Below are 18,550 nucleotides of genomic sequence, written 5' to 3' on the forward strand. Positions count from 1 at the left end.
CCCATCTCATCCAACAGCCAGGTCTCACAGTAAGAAACTATCAGCCCCAGACAACATGGACAATGGTCAGGGATGAAGAGAGCACCTGACTGGGTAAAGCTAAGCTTTACCCAAGTTACTTACAAGTAACTCAGAGGAACAATGAACTACAGGTATTGCCAAAACACCTAGTGAAAGACAATCTATTGTCCACTAGGTGGCAATATAGGTTGCTCTCTAAGCATTTCCTGTTACTTCCTTGATTCTCTCCATCTTTCTTTCAAAATATATGCACAGATCCCATTGTGCTCTTACCAGTGGAAAAATTCAAACCATAGGATGAACCCAGGCTCCTCAGAAAAGGCACAGAAAGATTAAAAGCCAAGTCATATGATAGACTAATCCTGACCAAAAGAGCAAATCCCCAAACTGTTACTGTTTTGATACATTGTCATAATATGAACCTTGGTCGGACGCGGGTGGCGCTGTGGTCTAAACCACTGAGCCTCTTGGGCTTGCCGATCAGAAAGTCAGTGGTTTGAATCCCCATGACGGGGTGAGCTCCCGTTGCTCGGTCCCAGCTTATGCCAACCTAGCAGTTTAAAAGCACACCAAAAAGTAGATAGGTACCGCTCCGGCGGGAAGGTAAACAGCATTTCTGTGCAGTGCTCTGGTTTCGGTGTTCCGTTGCGCCAGAAGCGGCTTAGTCATGCTGTCCACATGACGCCGGCTCCCTCGGCCTGTAAAGCAAGATGAGCGCCGCAACCCCAGCGTCGTCTGCGACTGGACTTACCTGTCAGGGGTCCTTTACCTTTTTTAGCTAATAGTAATAGCATGATTAGGAAGAAAATAGATGCTAAGTGTAACAACTTACAGGGGGCTTTTAGGTATGAACCACAGGGTTGGAACTGATTCACTGATTAAAAAAAACAAAAACCTGTCCTATTTGCCATCTCTCCATCAGTGCATTATAGGATCACAAGGAAGGCATGTCCCACCACGTCGAGAGCAGCAAAGCAACACTCTATCCAGACATCCTCCTAGTGTGTGATATGTTTGTGTTATGTAGTTGAAATGGCAAAGCATGGAATAAGAATCCTATTACGTTAGTCAGCATACTGAGTCACGGACTGCCAGTTTCAAAGGAGAATTAATTAGGTGTTAAAAAGCAGAGGAAGGAAGACAGACAAAGAGGGTCTCTGCACCTGTGCAATCATATGTCAATGCAATAAAATCCAACCTGAGTGCAATTGCAAAGCTGCTTTCAGAGAGAGAGTTGCCTCTAGCTACAGGATCTGACTTCTAGTTGCTTGGCATGTGATGGGTGAACTGGAGCAGCACAGCCTATTAAGAGTGTATGAACCTACTAGGGTCGCAGCATTCAGAAGTCTCTTATAGTACAAGTTTCCATTTGTTTGCACAACCACAGTGCACTCTTGGAAAACTGCTGTTCCAGAAGCATGGCACTGGGTGTAAAGGACTGCCGTTGTAAGCTGCGCATTGTTAGAACGAATCTGCAGTGCCTGCAGTTCAGTACATTGCCTTTTGAAGCTTACATTAATATGCATTGACTGAATCATCACATGAATGGCCTTCTAAATCTAGAATGAGCCACAGGCTGAATGCTCATTTAACTACTAAGGTCAATCTATGCATATGCAGCACATTAATTCAATAGCGATATTATGTAAAAAAAATAAAATCACAATCCGTGGTCGGCCTGATCATCAAGGGAGATTCGGGACAGACAAAAGGAAATACTTCTTCACACAATGCATGGTTACAACTATGGAATTCGCTACTGCAGGGTATAATGATCACCACTGACTTGAATGCTTTGCTAGATGCTGGGGAGCATAAGAGAGAGAGGGCTCTTGCACTGATGTCCTGCTTTCAGCTTCTCATAGGCACCTGGGAGGCCACTGTGCAGCAAAATGCTAGGCCAAATAGGCCTCTGGTCTGGTCCAGCAGGGCTCCTCTCATATTCTTAAATCAATTTAATAAAATCCATAGCAAAAACAAACAAACCATGCCATGGGCAGTAGTAAACACAAGCTTTACTAAACACTTAGTATCCTTTCTAAATGCACAAAATTGCAATCTGAGACAATCCTTCATAGGGCTCGCTAAGGACCCACTTCACAAAGGTTCCCATCAATGTGACAAACGTGGTTCTAAAAATTTAACATCAGTCTTTGAGTACAGTGAAGAGAGGTGAGTTTGGAAGTTGTACATAAGCCATTTGTATCTGCCAGGATATGTAATGAATTTATCTCTATCTATATGCAGTGCATTGAATTTGGGTCAAGGAGGCATCATGAAAAAAAAAAGGAAAAAACATTCTTCCAGAAATAAATTTTCATCAAGGAAAACACAAACAACAATACTGTTGGAAATATTTTAATTAAACTAGGAAAACAAGTATTCTTTTTTTAAAAAAAAATCAGCATGGGTTCAGTAAGGAAATATCATTCGGGCTGCGTGTGTACAAGTGAGCATTTCAAACATGTTAGTCATCTGTCACTCATATAAACAGTTGTATTTCCAGGAAGACTAAAGCTACGGGGGGGGGGGGGACCACCAATGCAATGTATGGTTTGGTTGTGGTTTAACTTTGGGAAAGCCTTGGTTCAAAGTAATAATACATTTGCAACGTAGGTGGGATCAGATGTTGACCACAGAAATAACATTAACAAAAGGAGCAGCCTGTAGAGAATAAAAAGCATACATAGAGAACAGAAGTATCATCTTGAAGATTGCATCGGTTTTGTACCTCAGAACTACATGAAAATTATTTTATTGGCCAATACATTTCCACTGAACATGCAGGTTGTTGGTCAAAAGTCTAATGTTTCCTGTACCAGCACAGAGATAATATAAGCAGTCCACTGCTTGCTATTAACAGATAACATGAAATCCAGCTCATGTTTCTACTTAAGGGTCAATTTCATCAGGTATCACTGTTAAAATAATGTCTTCATTGCCCCTACGTACTACCAAGCTGAGTGTATTGTCCTTTTTGATAATGTCACTGACATCGTTGGCAGAGAGTATTGGTTGCCCGTTGATGCTTATAATCACATCGTTTTCTTTCAGGCCTCCGCTGAAATACAAAGAGGTGGAAAATAATTACTTCAACTGCAAGAAACATATCTGCTTTCTGTAGCAGCCACCCCCAAGATACCAAACCCGCAACTCTTAAGCAAGAATACAACAGATCTTTAGCAAAACAGGTGATGAGAGACAGACAGAGAGATAGAGACATAGAGAGAGAAGCTATTCAAAAGGAGAAATGGCAGGAACATGTTCTGAAAAGCTGGGGCCTTTCTAGATCCTTTTTAGAAAGTTTTGCCTTTCTAGTTCCTTTGTGCTACTACACAAAATAGATTTCACATGCTCTCTAGGTGGTGTAGCCTTAGCTCCTCTCCTTACTCTAACCTATGTGCATTCAATGGTGACAGAAAAATCAAAGTTGAGCTTATTCAGCAAGAATAAATCCATATATCAAGCTGGATGGTGCTGTTTGAACAGAGTTGGCAGAAGTCATTGACAGCATTAAGGCAAATGAAGAGGATACAGCATCTTTCTCCCTGTATCATCTTGCCCTTTCTTGTAGACAAATTCTGGCTCTGAGTTATGGAAACATTAACCCAGCTAGCGGGATGAGACATGATTCAACCCCTAAACATAATCAGTTTATAGCAGTCACAAGCTACTGTCTCATGCAGAGAAATGCCTTACACAAGCACTTCTTTCAGAAGTGTTTCCCCCCTCCCCACAGAAGTTCTTGTACGGACTGCCATTTTATGATGCTTAAGGGGGAACACCAAAGTGAAAGTGAGAAAGTTTTATTTCACTCTCTCTTATTGCAGCTCCATGAAAACAAGCAGAGTATGCAGGACAAATAAAAACATTTAAATTGCATGCATTAAATTACTGGTGATTTCAAGCTGCTTGTGCAACGAGGCACAGAACCCCCCCCCCCTTTTAAGAAATGAGCATGGGGGTCACAAGGATTCGAAATATGTGCTTATGGGTCAAGAGAAGGGTATTATCTATCTATCTATCTATCTATCTATCTATCTATCTATCTATTATTATTATTATTATTATTATTATTATTACTATACCGCCTTCATCCAAAGAACACAGGGCTGTTTACAATATAAAATCACAAAAATGCACAACATAATAGCAAACAAAAATAATAACCTCCCACCCCACCCCCCATTTAAAAGGCCATAGATTGTTTAATTAGCCAAAGGTTCCGGAAGAAGAGAAATTTAATGAAGGTGGCCGGCAAGTCTCCCTGGGGAGAGCACTCCACCACTGGAAAAAAGAGCGCTTACTGTATTCCAATGGTGGTGACTGTTGAGGCCAAGCGTGGCCGCAAGAACAGAGGAGGGAAGGAATTCAGCCCTGCATGGTCTCTATTGGCCTCGGCTGGTGCCAAAGGCTGGCGGGATTGCCTGCCAAATTTGAATGGGCCAGAGATGGCCCCAGAGATGTGGGCTGTGCCTTACTGGCAGACCTAGTGAGCACAGCGCCCCAGGAGACCACCTGTGGGGCATAAAAGCAGGCTGCACTGCCGAAAGGGCTGTGACGAAGGAGCATTGGATCAAGAGGATGAGCGTTGAGGACAAGTGTGGATCGCTTGCAGGGAAGAGGACCAGGGGAGGCAGAGGAGGAGGCGGAACAGGCGGCGGAGACCACCGTAAACCGATGTTGCTTTGTCTCTCCCTGCTATGGGACCTGCAAAGAGCTACCACCCCATCTTGACTTCTTTCCAGTTCAGGTGTGGGCTGCGAGAAGCAGGGAAACAGGAAACTCAAAAGCACTGGTCTGCTTTGCAGAGCTCAGTGCTATCAGGAGCCCCGTGAAAATGCTATGCAAATAATATCTACAAATTATTATTCTTGTTACACAAGGAACTCCAGTAGCTACAACTTTCACCCTGTTCTAGCAGCGACTGCATGACACAATCACATGATACCGTAGCCGTACCCAAGTACTGAGTGCAGCAGTGATAAGGGCAACTGCTGGGTCAGCTCCCAGCTTTGGGACAACTGTGGGCTTGCTTTTGGGATCCTGCCATGTGAACTTTTTGCAACTGCATAAGCATAGCAGCTGGGAAAAACAGTCTATTAGTCTCCCTCGCTCTTCTAAATATTGCTCAAGTCTCTAACAAATGGTAAAATGGCAAAAATCATCTTCTAGATTTATGGTATTGGGAAACCAACAGATTTCCTGAAATAGCAGGCAGATGTCATCTGAGGGTAAGAACTTTCCTGCCATTAAACAGCATAGTTAAAGGCCTGCTAGGTGTTTATCCTTTAAGTGAATAGGTGCAGGTTCTTGAATAAAAGGGGTTCTTTAACTTACGCCTCAGCTGGTGTATCTGGAATTACTTCAATAATATAGGCTCCAGAAATGACGTCAGGGAAGTCTTTATGGCGCTCCTTCAGTTCTTTAGCTTTGCTAGGAAAAACAAACCCAATCAAGTTAAATAAGAAACATATTTCCAGAAAAGCAAAACAAGACAACATAGAGGCCACTCTTTTACTTTTGACGTAACCTGTGCAAATTTCCTAAGTCTAAAGAAAGAAAGAAAAATATGCTGCTGCCATTGAGAAACATTATTCTGGGTAGAAGTGCACAGGAAATTTTGCCTTACCAATTTGTTCGTTTTGCAATTATATTGGTTTTTGAAATCAGTATTGCTTTAGATCTAGAAATGTCCTAAGCCTTTGAGTTTAAGAAAGCATCTGAGGCTTGCAAGTAGAGAATGTTTTCTCCTTTTTTTGGCAGATTTTGTAAACTCTTTGTATGTCTCTGAATATCAGACTCTAGCTCTTCTGTTAAGTAGCTCTGCTACTTAACAATTGCCAGGGAAAAGATGAAAACCATCTGTCCGTTGGCTTTGCAAATTTAAAAAATGGGCTGCAGTGTATGGCAATGGTAATCCAGAAAAATAAACAAGGGTCCAACTATGTCCTCCCCCCCCCCCCCCCGCAAAATGTAAGTGAACTGAAAATTTAAAATAAATGAAAATCATCCAGAACATGAATGGTGACACATAATGATCCAATAATAAACAATTGTTATGATCAAACATATATGATGTAAAGAGTTTCCAGCTGATCTTTCCCTCAGCAACGCCTCAGAGCTGGCAAAACTCTCATTGAAAAGTAATGGATAAAGGGACCATGCAAACAGGAAATGGTGAAGCAGTAGCAACCATATCATCAGTATACCATTCCTCCTGCCTCAATCACACCTTTTCTTTGTCCACTCATCAAAGACATTGTATTTAAGAGAGAGGGAAAGAAGGCTTTCAATGGTTTAAAAAAAGATGGAAGCCGTATGGAGAAAACAAAGGAGGGCAGCATTTTGAGGAGACGTCGTGTGACTCCCCCATAAAAAGTGTGTCAACCATAGGCTCTGGGTGGGTGGGGAGCCCTGGGTGCTCCAGCCCCCACAACATTCCCCATGATGGGGCTGGGCACCCACACTTTTTTGCGCTGGGGCCGTGCATGCCGTGGGGTCCTGCATGTCTGATGTCAGCACGCCCACTTATGTACGTGCGCATATGACATCAGCATGCTACGGGGTGTGCTGATGTTGGACACATCTGCGCCCATGGCGTGTGCAGCCCCAAGCACACATGGTCCTGGGGCCAAGCCAGCGGGCCTGGTGTCAACAAAGAGTTGCAGTTCCAGGCTAGTATATTCCTTGTCCAGAAACACCCACAGTAATTTTTAAACTTACCTAGGAGTAAGAGACATCATCCGTATGCCAATATATTTCTTCTTAGTTACAGCTTTTCCTGTTTTGAGAAGGAAAATGTAGCATTTATTCTGATTCGCCTTTCCCATCTGAACAGGAGACATTCTACCCCAATGAAGCAGAATGATGTGGGAGATACCACTTCAGAATATAAGTGGGAAGTAGTATTGTTGAACACTACCTCACATAAACAATATTATAATAAACCAGCACACAAGGGTGAAAGATCTGCTGGTGGGAGAATCTTTTCCTGAAGTCTGAAGTGCTGTGACTTTTGTATACTGTGTAGCATGGCTCTTACTTCAGAGCAGATATATGTGGGATTGAACTAATTCAGTGGAACTTATTCTCATGTAAATGTATATAGGACTGAAGGTTTACTTTACCAGTATAGTACAGTACCTTTAGCTTGTCGGTCATGTGACTCAGTGAGGAATTTTTTAATTTTGTCCGATGGTATTGCAAAGGAAATCCCAGCAGTGACTTTCAGAGTATTAATACCAATCACTTCACCATCCTGCAGTAGTGTGAATAATTAAGTAAGCATGAGCGGCCCAAATAAAGATTGCAATTTCTATCACACTTTAATCTGAGCTGCTGACCTTTCGTGTGATCTCTTTGTCATAGTTCCCTGTTCCTAAACTGATCATGAACTGAATGTACCCTGGAAAATTAAATCTGCCCCCCTCCCCCGCTTTCATTTGGGTGAAAGCATCCTTCACTCTTTTTCTTCCCCACCCGCTTTGAGACTCCTGAGTGTGAAAGGACCAGGGTTTAACATCAAGACAAGCAAGCTCAATGCGACATGCTTCCATGCATACGGCTCCACGTTCGATTCCTGGCATCTTCAAAGTCAGGTAGCAGAGCTGGGACATTACTGCCCAAGAGTTGAGACAGCTGTTGCAAACCAGGACAGACAGTTCTACTCAAGGGAACGACTTGGTTATGAGATCAGGCATCGCCCCAGTCTTTTCTAGCTGCAAAAATATGCTCTGCACAACAGCTTGATATTTTCTCTTAAACTAACCAAAAAACTTTCCTTCAACTGGTTTCAAGATTTATTTTTCCAACAAGACTTACTCAACATGTTTGCTTTAAGGGACTCTGTTGCACTGAAATAATAATAAAAAGAAAGTAGTCCATAATCATAGCTGGACTAAACGGAGTTTTTATTTATTTATTTTTTAATCAAAATGGACAGAACCTTACAGGTATTTTGAATGTTTGGTTTCGGAGTAAACAATAGTTCTATTAAAGGATATGACACAGAAAACTTTCTTTTTAACAATAATAATTTTGCCAAAGCTGCCAAATAGCCTTCAATGGAGGAAAATGTGAAGTCACACACAAAAACCAGAAGACTTCAACGATGGCGTCAAGGCAATCCTCAGAGGACTCTAATCCGTTTATCTGTAAAACTAGCATGTTAAAAAGAACTGGCTGAACTTCTTCATGTGCCACTATTTATGCAAAACTTTTCACTGCCTCACAGAATGGGGTTTCCAAATCTTGATAATACATTTCATCAATTTTGTGAAGCCAATCTCTACTATTTCCATTTTGCCAAAACAAAGCAAAGCCAACAGACAGTGTCTTATTCATTAGAATACAAGTCTTCCATGTTCTTGTACCGCACAAGCTTTTGAGTTGCTCACAGTCCACTGGCTATGCAGACAGTGGCACTGAAATATCACAAACTAATACCAGAAGGGTCAGCATCCCTTTGACTCCCTTGGGGGCTTAATTCTGACTTACACAGAATCATATTGCTAACATGCTGGTAGAGAGAACCATGCGGTAAACATAAGAAACTGACACAGGGAGTCTGCATATATGCCTAGTTCGGAGCAGGGTGGAAGTAAGATCCTAAAGAATATTATTATTCACTGAGAAAATATGCTACGTATTACGTTCATTTTGAAATATGGCACACAGTAAATGTTTTGAATACTGAACTCCAAGAGCATCACACCATTTACCAGCACCAACATTAAAGAGTGATTAATGAGTCTGATGTTTGTACAGGCACTTGTTAGCCTTCCTCTACCAATATGGGGGAAAGGGATGGGAGAGAGGCAAGAGAATCAATAGTAAAATCCAAAACACCAGTTAGAAGTACTATTAGAAAGGAACTCTTACCAGGTTTACTAAAGGTCCTCCAGAGTTTCCATACTGTAAATTTAGAAGAAGAAAAAATGTATTTAATCTTTCTTTCCCCCCCATTTACAACAGTTCTTTACATTTTGAAATAGAGTTGCTACACAAAACATTCTGGGAGGGAGGGGTTCACATTCATTTATGCACAGCAGTCTCTTATGCATAGGTTACTATACAAACATGGATGAAATAAACTTGATATAGTTTCTCTAGCCTAGAATGCCTAAACCTTGCAATGGCGAGCTAAGGATTAACAGACCCCCTCCGGTATTGTCAGGCTGGAGAAAAGAAAACCCTTTACGATCAATGCATGACACTTTGAAAGAAAATGCAGACTGCTTTAACTGTAGCACATGCAATCTCATGCGTGGAAGGGCACAAAAGCATGAAGCCAAGATCTTGGAGAAGGAACAGGGAGTTCAAAGGGGGCTGATATGGAAGGCTTGCCAAAGCACACCACAGACCAAACAAACTACCATAGCAGCCAAAATAAAGGTCTCCTGTGTGGAGGTACTTAAATCAGGGGATTCAGTTTTGCCATTCATTGAATAAAACAAGGCAGGGAGGTCTTTTACCTAGTATTCTTTTATCCGAAAGACCACTAAATTTCAGTGATAATTTTGATGCTTTTCTTTAAACATGTCTAGAGCTTCTGTTTTTCCCCAATAAAGTTCCTGGTCACCTTTGCCTCTCTTTTAGTCTAAGAACTGCTAGACACTGATTCCTTTATTTGATGGCCTTGCTAACGAAGCTTAGGAAAATATGTCTGTTTTCTTAATTCTGTACACTCCTAGATTACAGGAAGTTAGCACAACTTTCTGAGAATTAGACCGAGAATTCTCCATGAGAATTACCTGTTCTCTCAAGGCTAGCAGAAGAAGCACTAAAAGTTGATGTCTTATTAGTCCAAAAACTAGCTTGTCTCTTTAAAAAAGCCAACAAAAGAACAGCAACGTGATATTTTGGCAAACTCTTTGAAGGATCTTTAAAGACCGCTGATGAACATTGCCTGCACTTAATAATTCTAAGAGAATTCAGCTAAATATAATAATAATAATAAATGTCTCTTTAAAGAGCACCCAGAAAGATCACTGCAAATTGCTTCTTTTGCATGTTCCAAGAAACAATTTTGGCCAATCCTAATGCATCAACTTTATAGGGATGAATGACAAGACAGCAACAGAATCTGAATGTATTTTGAGATGAGAACCATGAGTGCAAGAGAATGGCTTTGTGGAAAGTGACTTACATTGATAATTGCATCCGTTTGGATGTAGTCCATATCAGAGTTTCTAAGTCCCAGTTCTTTGCCTCCTCGTTGGGTAGTGCTAACAATTCCAGTAGTCACGGTATTTTGAAGAGAAAATGGACTTCCAATTGCAACTACAAATTCACCAGGCCGTAACTCTCCTGAACGTCCGAGCAAAAGGACTGGCAACTTCCCCTAAGAATAGAGAGGGTCAAAATAATCATTAGTCAAAAGCAACTCAAGCAACTTAAATAGTAACTTGAACAATGAATCAAGATATAAGCACAGCCAGCTTTCCTCCTGTATCAGGTAAATGTAATGGCAACTTTAAACAATTAAGTAATATTAATGACACTTCTAGCATAGTATTTTAATTTTGCATTGTATACTGTTTGTCAGTTAGAAGCACAAGAGGAGACAAATAAAGGGAAGGAGAATAGAAAAGTCCAGGTAAATTCTGGGGTGGTGGCAAACTCTAGTGTCTGATTAATGAACTGTTTAAGGGGAAGCAAATGCAAAAGGCTCAGTTTCTTGTTTAAGCAGTAGCCAAGTACAACCACTGGCTCAGGATATGTTGCTGTCTCAGTAGAAATGCTAAAGCGATGGTACTTCTCCCTCTTGGAGCCCTGATCACTGCCAAGGGCCCCATCTCTCACAAAGTCCTTTCCACTGCTGTGCCCATTGACGTGGCTAAAAAAAAGCAAATCAGCAAACTAAGTAAATAGCCAGTCATAAAATATTAATCTAATCCTTTTAAACTAATGTATTTCTTGCAGACATCTTTCACGAATGAATATGTCCATCCCTTTAGAGATATAAATTAGCATTATTTATAGGCCAGTTCACCCTTAACTGGAACACCCTAAGCATAGCACTTATTGTTTATCTCCACAAAACTTCTAAAGCAGGGAAATATTATGTTGAGGCAGAGAGAAGGGGGGTGGGAATCCTGAAACAAAATGTTTTCTATGATCTGTCTAAAGCGATTCATCTATCAGATCAAACCCTGATAAGTGTAATAGATCTCCTGAGAGACAGACACATATTTTCATAGCTTCGGGTTATTTTTGGCAAGAAAACGAGCTATATAATAAATAGTTGGTGAGTAATGCAATTATTTGCAGTTGTGCTGAGTCTTCAAGCCTGGGCCAATATTGGTGAAACACTAGTTCAAAGTCAAGTACTGTATGACTTGGCTCAAGATCATCTGTGGGATTCAACATGCCTTCTGGAAAGAGTTAGCCTTCTCTTTCTGGGGTTAAAACAAAATCAGCTGCAAAACTCCCTTCCTCAGCAGATGTTATAAAACACAGAATGTGTCATGTACAGAGAGTTTCCAGAAGAGACAAAGTTCTGTATCTTTTGTTTAAGGCATTTTAAGGCAGAAATCCTCAAATGAACATGTGTGAGACGCTCATTTGTCAGTTTCCTCTTATTCCTCAACATGGCAATCATCATCAATTTATGTAAGGTAAAGGCGGCCTTCCCTTTTTCTTTTTTGGAAATCCTGTTGAACTCTAAAGTTAAGTCAAAGAGCACAAATATTGTGACACCTGGAGTGCTACATGGGGGGAAATGCTCATTTGCATTACAAGTGCCTCTTCCATGAACAATAACCAGGAATATATTTGCATAAACAGCACAGAGTGGTGTAATTTAAGCCTTACCTTTGTAAAGGTTCTTAGAATGGGAATAGATAAAAAAAATACCCAAAAGGCCAAAAGGGCCAAAAAAATTCAGATTAGGATAAAAACTCTGTGTTGTGTTAGAGTGATATAGGTGCTACCCAGAGTTATGCATGCACAGCAGTGGACTTTTCATTCATGTCTAATTGCCTAAGCAATTAATAGGACTAGCAGCTACCACTTGTTTGGGAAAGGTGGGGAAAGGGGAATGGTTTGCAAAGGTAATCACTGCTGCAGCTATTGGTAGACATGACTTAATACATTTTGTTCTGCACACACGGTTCCCGGTTCAGTGCCAAATTCTGTATACCTGATCCCTGTACCAGAAACCATCTGAACAGAATCCTTTTGCCAATGCAGGTCCTAATCCAGCATAGGCTGTGTATCCGAAATCATATTGCAAGTCATAAATGTCTCTTGCTTGCTGGATCAACTCAAAGAGTGGTTAGCATTTTAGAAAGCAATCTACAGTAAAACATGTCAAAGGAATGCTCCCACCTCATAAAAAGAATTAACAGCAACTATAAATTCTGAATGACAAAGGAAGGGGAACTGAAGCTAAAAAAAAAGGCAAAATATCACAGTGCTTTTAAAAGTCTAATATGAGTCAGTTTGTTGACAACTGATAAACACCAATTTCAAAGAAGGAACTTAATTTGAAGTTATTTATTTAATCCATTAATTTAAGCAGGACCACCAGGTGTGCATGGTGTTTTATAGAGTACAACAGAGATAGATCCCAGCCTCACGACTGCTTAAATGAAACAGGAAAGCTGTTCAATGCATACATTTTTGAAAACAGTATTACTCTCTCTCCTGTATATGGAGTAGAATATTTTTTTGCAGGGAAGGCCCAGTATTTTGGAAGCTTCAATTATGATTTGCTTTTTAATTTATCTTTTTACAATATTCAGGGACAGGGTAGCAAAGAGTTATTAAAGCAGAGGAGGTAATTAAATGCCTTCCAGCAGCATATAATGAGTAAATGAAAGAAGCCTGGATATGCCTAGATTTAAATCTTTCCAAGTGCCCTCCCTCCCCATGCTGAGTCACTGACTTAACTATGTAGCCCAGAGCAAACCACAGTCATTGTTTCTCTCCTTTCTGTGCGCCCCCTCCTTCCTTCCTTCCTTTAATCATCCTATTATCGTGTGGCCTCATGTAATGTTCATAAAACACAGACCCAGCACGTATTATTTCAAATTCTGAAACTCAAGGCTGATGTTAAAATAGTTAGTCTCAAAAGCTTTGCACCCAGCATTTGTGGGCACGGAGGAAGAGAAGTAATTGCAAGGTTAGATTTCCAGCAGCCTGGACAGCAACACTCAATTAAGTGCAGGATTTTATGTTTGCTGCATAGCAGGATAGTGATGGGGGCATCCACAGTGCATTTGGAAATGTGGTGAGGCAATAAAGGTAAAGGTACCCCTGACCACTAGGTCCAATTGCAGACGACTCTGGGGTTGTGGTGCTCATCTCGCTCTATAGGCCGAGGGAGCCGGCGTTTGTCTGCAGACAGCTTGACTAAGCCGCTTCTGGCGAACCAGAGCAGCACACGGAAACGCAATTTACCTTCCCGCCAGAGAAGTACCTATTTATCTACTTGTACTTTGACGTGCTTTCAAACTGCTAGGTGGGCAGGAGCTGGGACTGAACAACGGGAGCACACCCCGTCGCAGGGATTCGAACCACCGACCTTCTGATCGGCAAGCCCTAGGCTCAGTGGTTTAGACCACAGCGCCAAGATTTCACTTACATCAGCTTCAAAGGGAGCCAATTCAATCTAATATAGGTAAAGGCAGACTCTAAAATCTAGTACTAATCTCCCAGCCTCCAATTTAGAAGTCTGCCACATCACTGACTTTGATTAGAAAACCAGCACAGCAAGAAGTATGCTGGGGTAGAATCTTTTCCCCTTATGTGCTAGTTATTTTACTTGCAGGAAGTACAAGGAAGAAATGCAGTTTATTTATCACAATGGGATTCTGCAACTTCATTTGGTTGCATGTGGAGATCAGAATCAAGTAAGGTATATTTGTGAATGGGAACTATCTTCAACAATTTAAAAGCCAAAGTACAGTGGTGCCTCGCAAGACGAAATTAACCCGTTCCGCGAGTCTCTTCGTCTTGCGGTTTTTTCGTCTTGCGAAGCACGGCTATTAGCGGCTTAGCGGATTAGCACTATTAGCGGCTATTAGCGGCTTAGAAAAGGGGGGGAAGGGGGAAAAAACTCGCAAGAACTCGCCCGACGTTTCGCCTTGCGAAGCAAGCCCATAGGGAAATTCGTCTTGCGAAGCACCTGAAAAGACGGAAAACTCTTTCGTCTAGCGAGTTTTTCGTCTTGCGAGGCATTCGTCTTGCGGGGCACCACTGTAGGTGCAACTTTCAATTCCTTTTGGTGCCTATGGGGACTTCCTCTGAAACACAAATAACTCCCAGGAACATGGGCCGGGAAAGCACTGCACTCCCCCCCCCCCCATATTAATGTTGCCAGTTTGGTTGTAAGAAGTTAATACTTTACTGTGGATGCTTATGGAGAAAACTGAAATAGGGTCCGCTCCTGAAATAATTGCAGTAAGACTGATGTCTATAGTGAGGAATTAAACGTGGCTTTAATTTTTATTTGCCTTACAGCTTGAAAGTTTACAGAAAATTCATAAACAAGTATACAAGAGAGCAGAACTCTATAAATCTTATTTTTCTTAAATAATAGTATTGATTCCTCAACCCCCCCCCCCACTCCCAAAAAGAATAATTCATACACTGAGCTGACAGTGAATTGCAAAACATGTAGCAGCGGCAACCCTGGGAAATGCCTGAACTAAATGGCAGCAATCTATTAGCAGAAGTGCTGCCAAAACTCAGACAGCCCTTACTATATTAAGTCAGGAATGCTTATTTTATTCCTTTAAAAGATGCCAAGAAAAACAATATACTTTCCAAAGTCAGTATATTCACAAGCCTGCAATGCATTCACACGGTCTAACAGATCAGACCAGTGAAGAAATCCTATACAAAAAAGTAAAATTACTTTACACTGTGTTGCCAAAGTATGACTCACCGAATAAAACATTGATTTGTACCCTCAAACGTGTAAGGGAAATAAGTATCAATTATTTTTTAATAGACGCAGAAGAGGTGAAACACAGCATCAGCAGGATATCAAATCCATTATGTGATATTGAGAACAAATTTATGGATGAAAGTGGTAAGCAAATCTCAAGGAGATGAAAGGGCAGTAGTGAAGAGGAAAAGAGGAATGTGATGCACACATGCAAGATGACAAATTCACAAAGACAGCAGACGTATGGGCACCTTGCGATGTAGAGACCTGGGAAATATGGTATTTCTATTTCACAGCTAAAAAATAATGTCCAGAATTTGGGGGCGTCTTATACACGGGGGCCATCTCCCCCCATTGGAGTCCCCAAAACTAAGGGTTGTCTTATACATGGGGGCATCTTATAGACGGAAAAATATAGTGTGTGTGTGTACACACACACACACACACACACACACACACAAAATCACTAGGATTCTTTGTCCGGTGTTCCGGTGATGTGCGGAGCTATTTAATGCCTAACACAGTCTGTATAATTTTTAAAATTCTGTAACTGGAACCATCTTACTGAGCCAGTGCTATGAAGAGGATGCAGTGGATTTCATACAAGGATTTACATTCCTGTTTTCAATAAACTGGAAAGTCAGGGTGACACATGTAAGAAATCACACCTACCAGCTGTTCCTGAACAACTGGGAAAATGCACAACTTATTATCCCTTTTCATTTTAGTGAAGCAAATGGGGCAAGAAGAAAATTCAGAGACAGACAAGCAGATGTGTCAAGCAGATTTAGTGGCAGCCAAAGACAGGTGACACAAGTGAATGTCAGGCAGGGCCAAGAGTTGAGTTGCTTTCCTTTATTTAAGGCCTGTGTGAGGGACCTTTGTCCTGCCAAAGATTGTTGAACTAGAACTCCCATTTGCTATAGGCCATGCTTGCTGGGGCTGATGGGAGTTGCAGTTTAGCAAAACCTGGCAGGTCACAACTGAATTACAGTACAGTTACCTCAGTCATCTGAGGGTCGCTCTCTAAGGGAGCCAGGAACAATTTTTTGGACACCATGCCGATTGGACAAAGACGTGCATGGTCTTCGCCTTCCCTTGAGTGGCTTTTTGAGTAGTTAGTGGGGTAATTACTAGATTTTCATTGCATGCTTTATTATATTAGTCAAACTCCTGTCTTGGTAATTAAGGGGCAGGAATGGACAGCCAGACCAGTCATCAGGTGCAAAGAGTCACGACTGAGGCCCCTACCCCCAATAATTTAGCTAGTCCTAGTAACTTTTGTTGTTGTTGTTGTATACAATAAAAGTTGTGACAATAGTTTAATCCAGTATCAGTGTCTGCCTCATTACTGTTGCCACAATCAACCCTTGAGTCTTTGGAGGCCTGGTGCTCTAAAACAAGTTGCAGGCTTTCTCTGATCCCAACCAAACCCAACCCAGGTGATGAACTTGATTCTAGGGCACCAACACTGCTTGAGGCCTACCTGCTTCAGCAGTAGGAAGTGAAGGCGAACTTTTGCCCTCCTGATTTCTCTCTCACCCACTGCTTTCCCTTCTATTTGTCTGATCCATTCATGTGGTTTCTCTTCCCCTCTGTAGCACTGCAGTTACTGTATTTGTGTGGCCAGAGGGGGGTTTGGCTATTTTTCTGTGTACACAGCCTGTGTGGAAAGCAGCAAAGCAAGCTGTGTGTGTTTATGTTAATGGCCAACAGTTCTGGAAAACAAACTGGTTGCGTTTCAGAGGTACCTCTTACAAAACATGTGGAAGTGATCTTGACCCTAAAACGTATAACTGGACCTCAAAATGTTTCTTCTCATAAGTTTACCTCTTGGTGGTTTTAAGAGATCTAATGGAGGCAGATTTCTTTAAAACAAAAACAAAAAAGGCTCTAAAAGCTGTTTCACATGCTCAGATGGTAATTTTTCTATTAGTAAATTGTGGCAAAAGTCACTAGCTACTTTCAAAACACATCAGAAGACTAAGACCTCCCTAAAAGCAAACCTCAAACAGTGAAATGGCAAAAAAGACTGCCAGGTAGGGAGCTAATTAGGTCTCCTGGCACAGAAGCATCTGCGCTATTCTCCACCAACCTGGTGTCCTCCACATGTTTTGGGCTACAGCTCCTTTCATCTCTGGCCATACTGACTCTGGCAGATGGAAATTGTACACCAAAATATCTGGAGGGTACAGGTTGAGGAAGGTTGATTCTACACCATATTGCAGCAGACACTAGATCATGTCACACACAATCATTTTTGCAAATTAATAGACAAACCATCCTCCTTTCAGTAACCAGGCCTCCTTACTTCAAAGGTTAGTTCAGAACACTTTGAGTTAGTAAGAAACATTATATGATTTATGGTTGCTTTCAGACATCACAAGAAACTATAGTTATTAAGGGAATGAGCCTAGACAAGTGTGGGACTCATGCACTCTCCTTTGATGAAACTACAAGGAAGTGAACCAAAATGTTCACTTCTGTTTTAAACCCTAAACTGTGGTTAATGTTAGCTATGGTTATTGAAACAAGCCAGCTTCATAAATACAAAGTTAATTTGTTTCAGTAAACCACAGTTAAGGTTAAGCACAGTTTGTTCAAACATAAATGGTGCTTAGTGAAAAATGGGACCATTGCTTCTGATCTTGCAACTGTGCTGAAGAGGGAAGTATATGAGTCCTGATGCTCACACAGGTTCATTCCCATACTTATGAACTAGAATTTATCACTAAGTCTGAATGCACCTATTGTCCCAGTATCAATCTAGTTAGCTGCATTTTCATCTACAACAGATAAGGGGAACTTGTGACTCTCTAGATCAGGCATGGCCAAACTCGGCCCTCCAGATGTTTTGAGGCTACAGTTCCCATCATCCCTGACCACTGGCCCTGTTAGCTAGGGATGATGATGTTGGTCTTTGACTCTCATCAGTTGGCAAGGCCAATAGACAAATACGATGGGAGTTTTAGTTCAGCAATATCTGGAATGCCACAGATTCCCTACCACTGGTCTAATAGAGACTTCATAAGCACTGGAAATGAACATGATTGTTTGCTCAGTTGGATTTCTTCTTCAAATCAGAGAAGTAAAAAATAAGCAGTGTCCACCAGTATCCTCTCTATGACCCTTGAGAGTAATTTTAGAGCTCTGCACATTTCTGGCAATTTCTAAATAGGAAAGAGATGCATTTCCTGCATCCATCCCAATTACCAGGACTGTGTTATTCAGACAACTACCGTATTTTTTGCACCATAACACTCACTTTTTTCCTCCTAGAAAGTAAGGGGAAATGTCTGTGCGTGTTATGGAGGGAATGCCTACGGGTGGCGGGGGGGGGGATCTGCTGCAGTCGTGAGCAGAGGATCCATGGTTCCCCTTCCTTCCCTCCTCCGTGGCTCGCTTTGAAACAGCAAAGCGGGAGAAGAGCCGCTGAGTGGGGGGGAGAGAGGGACAGAGAGCCTGCTTCTTTAAAGGAGCAAAGCGGGAGAGGAGAGGAGCCGCTTACATGAGTGTAAGCGGCTCCTGTCCGGTTGGTTCCTTTAAAGCAAGCAGGCTCTCTGTCCCTCTCTCCTCCCCACTCAGCTCGCTAAATAGCAGCAAAGTTTTTCAGCTCGCTAAGCCGGGGAT

At 41.6% G+C, this 18,550-nt stretch overlaps 1 protein-coding gene across 1 annotated transcript in view; it reads right to left on the bottom strand.

The window, feature by feature from the left end:
* Positions 1 to 2,363: 2,363 nt before the first annotated feature.
* The window catches only part of HTRA1 (HtrA serine peptidase 1), a 45,025-nt gene continuing 28,838 nt past the window's right edge, over positions 2,364 to 18,550 (bottom strand). Inside the window, exons 4-9 of the mRNA XM_079976725.1 lie at positions 10,172 to 10,366; positions 8,905 to 8,937; positions 7,168 to 7,282; positions 6,748 to 6,805; positions 5,362 to 5,457; positions 2,364 to 3,082 (exon numbers count right to left, since the gene is read on the bottom strand). Coding sequence (XP_079832851.1) covers positions 2,914 to 3,082; positions 5,362 to 5,457; positions 6,748 to 6,805; positions 7,168 to 7,282; positions 8,905 to 8,937; positions 10,172 to 10,366 — 666 coding nt within the window. The 3' untranslated portion in view covers positions 2,364 to 2,913. The remainder of the gene's footprint in view (positions 3,083 to 5,361; positions 5,458 to 6,747; positions 6,806 to 7,167; positions 7,283 to 8,904; positions 8,938 to 10,171; positions 10,367 to 18,550) is intronic.

The sequence above is a fragment of the Podarcis cretensis genome, assembly GCF_951804945.1.
Source record: "Podarcis cretensis genome assembly, chromosome: 5".
In the NCBI taxonomy this organism is placed as follows: Eukaryota; Metazoa; Chordata; class Lepidosauria; order Squamata; family Lacertidae; genus Podarcis; species Podarcis cretensis.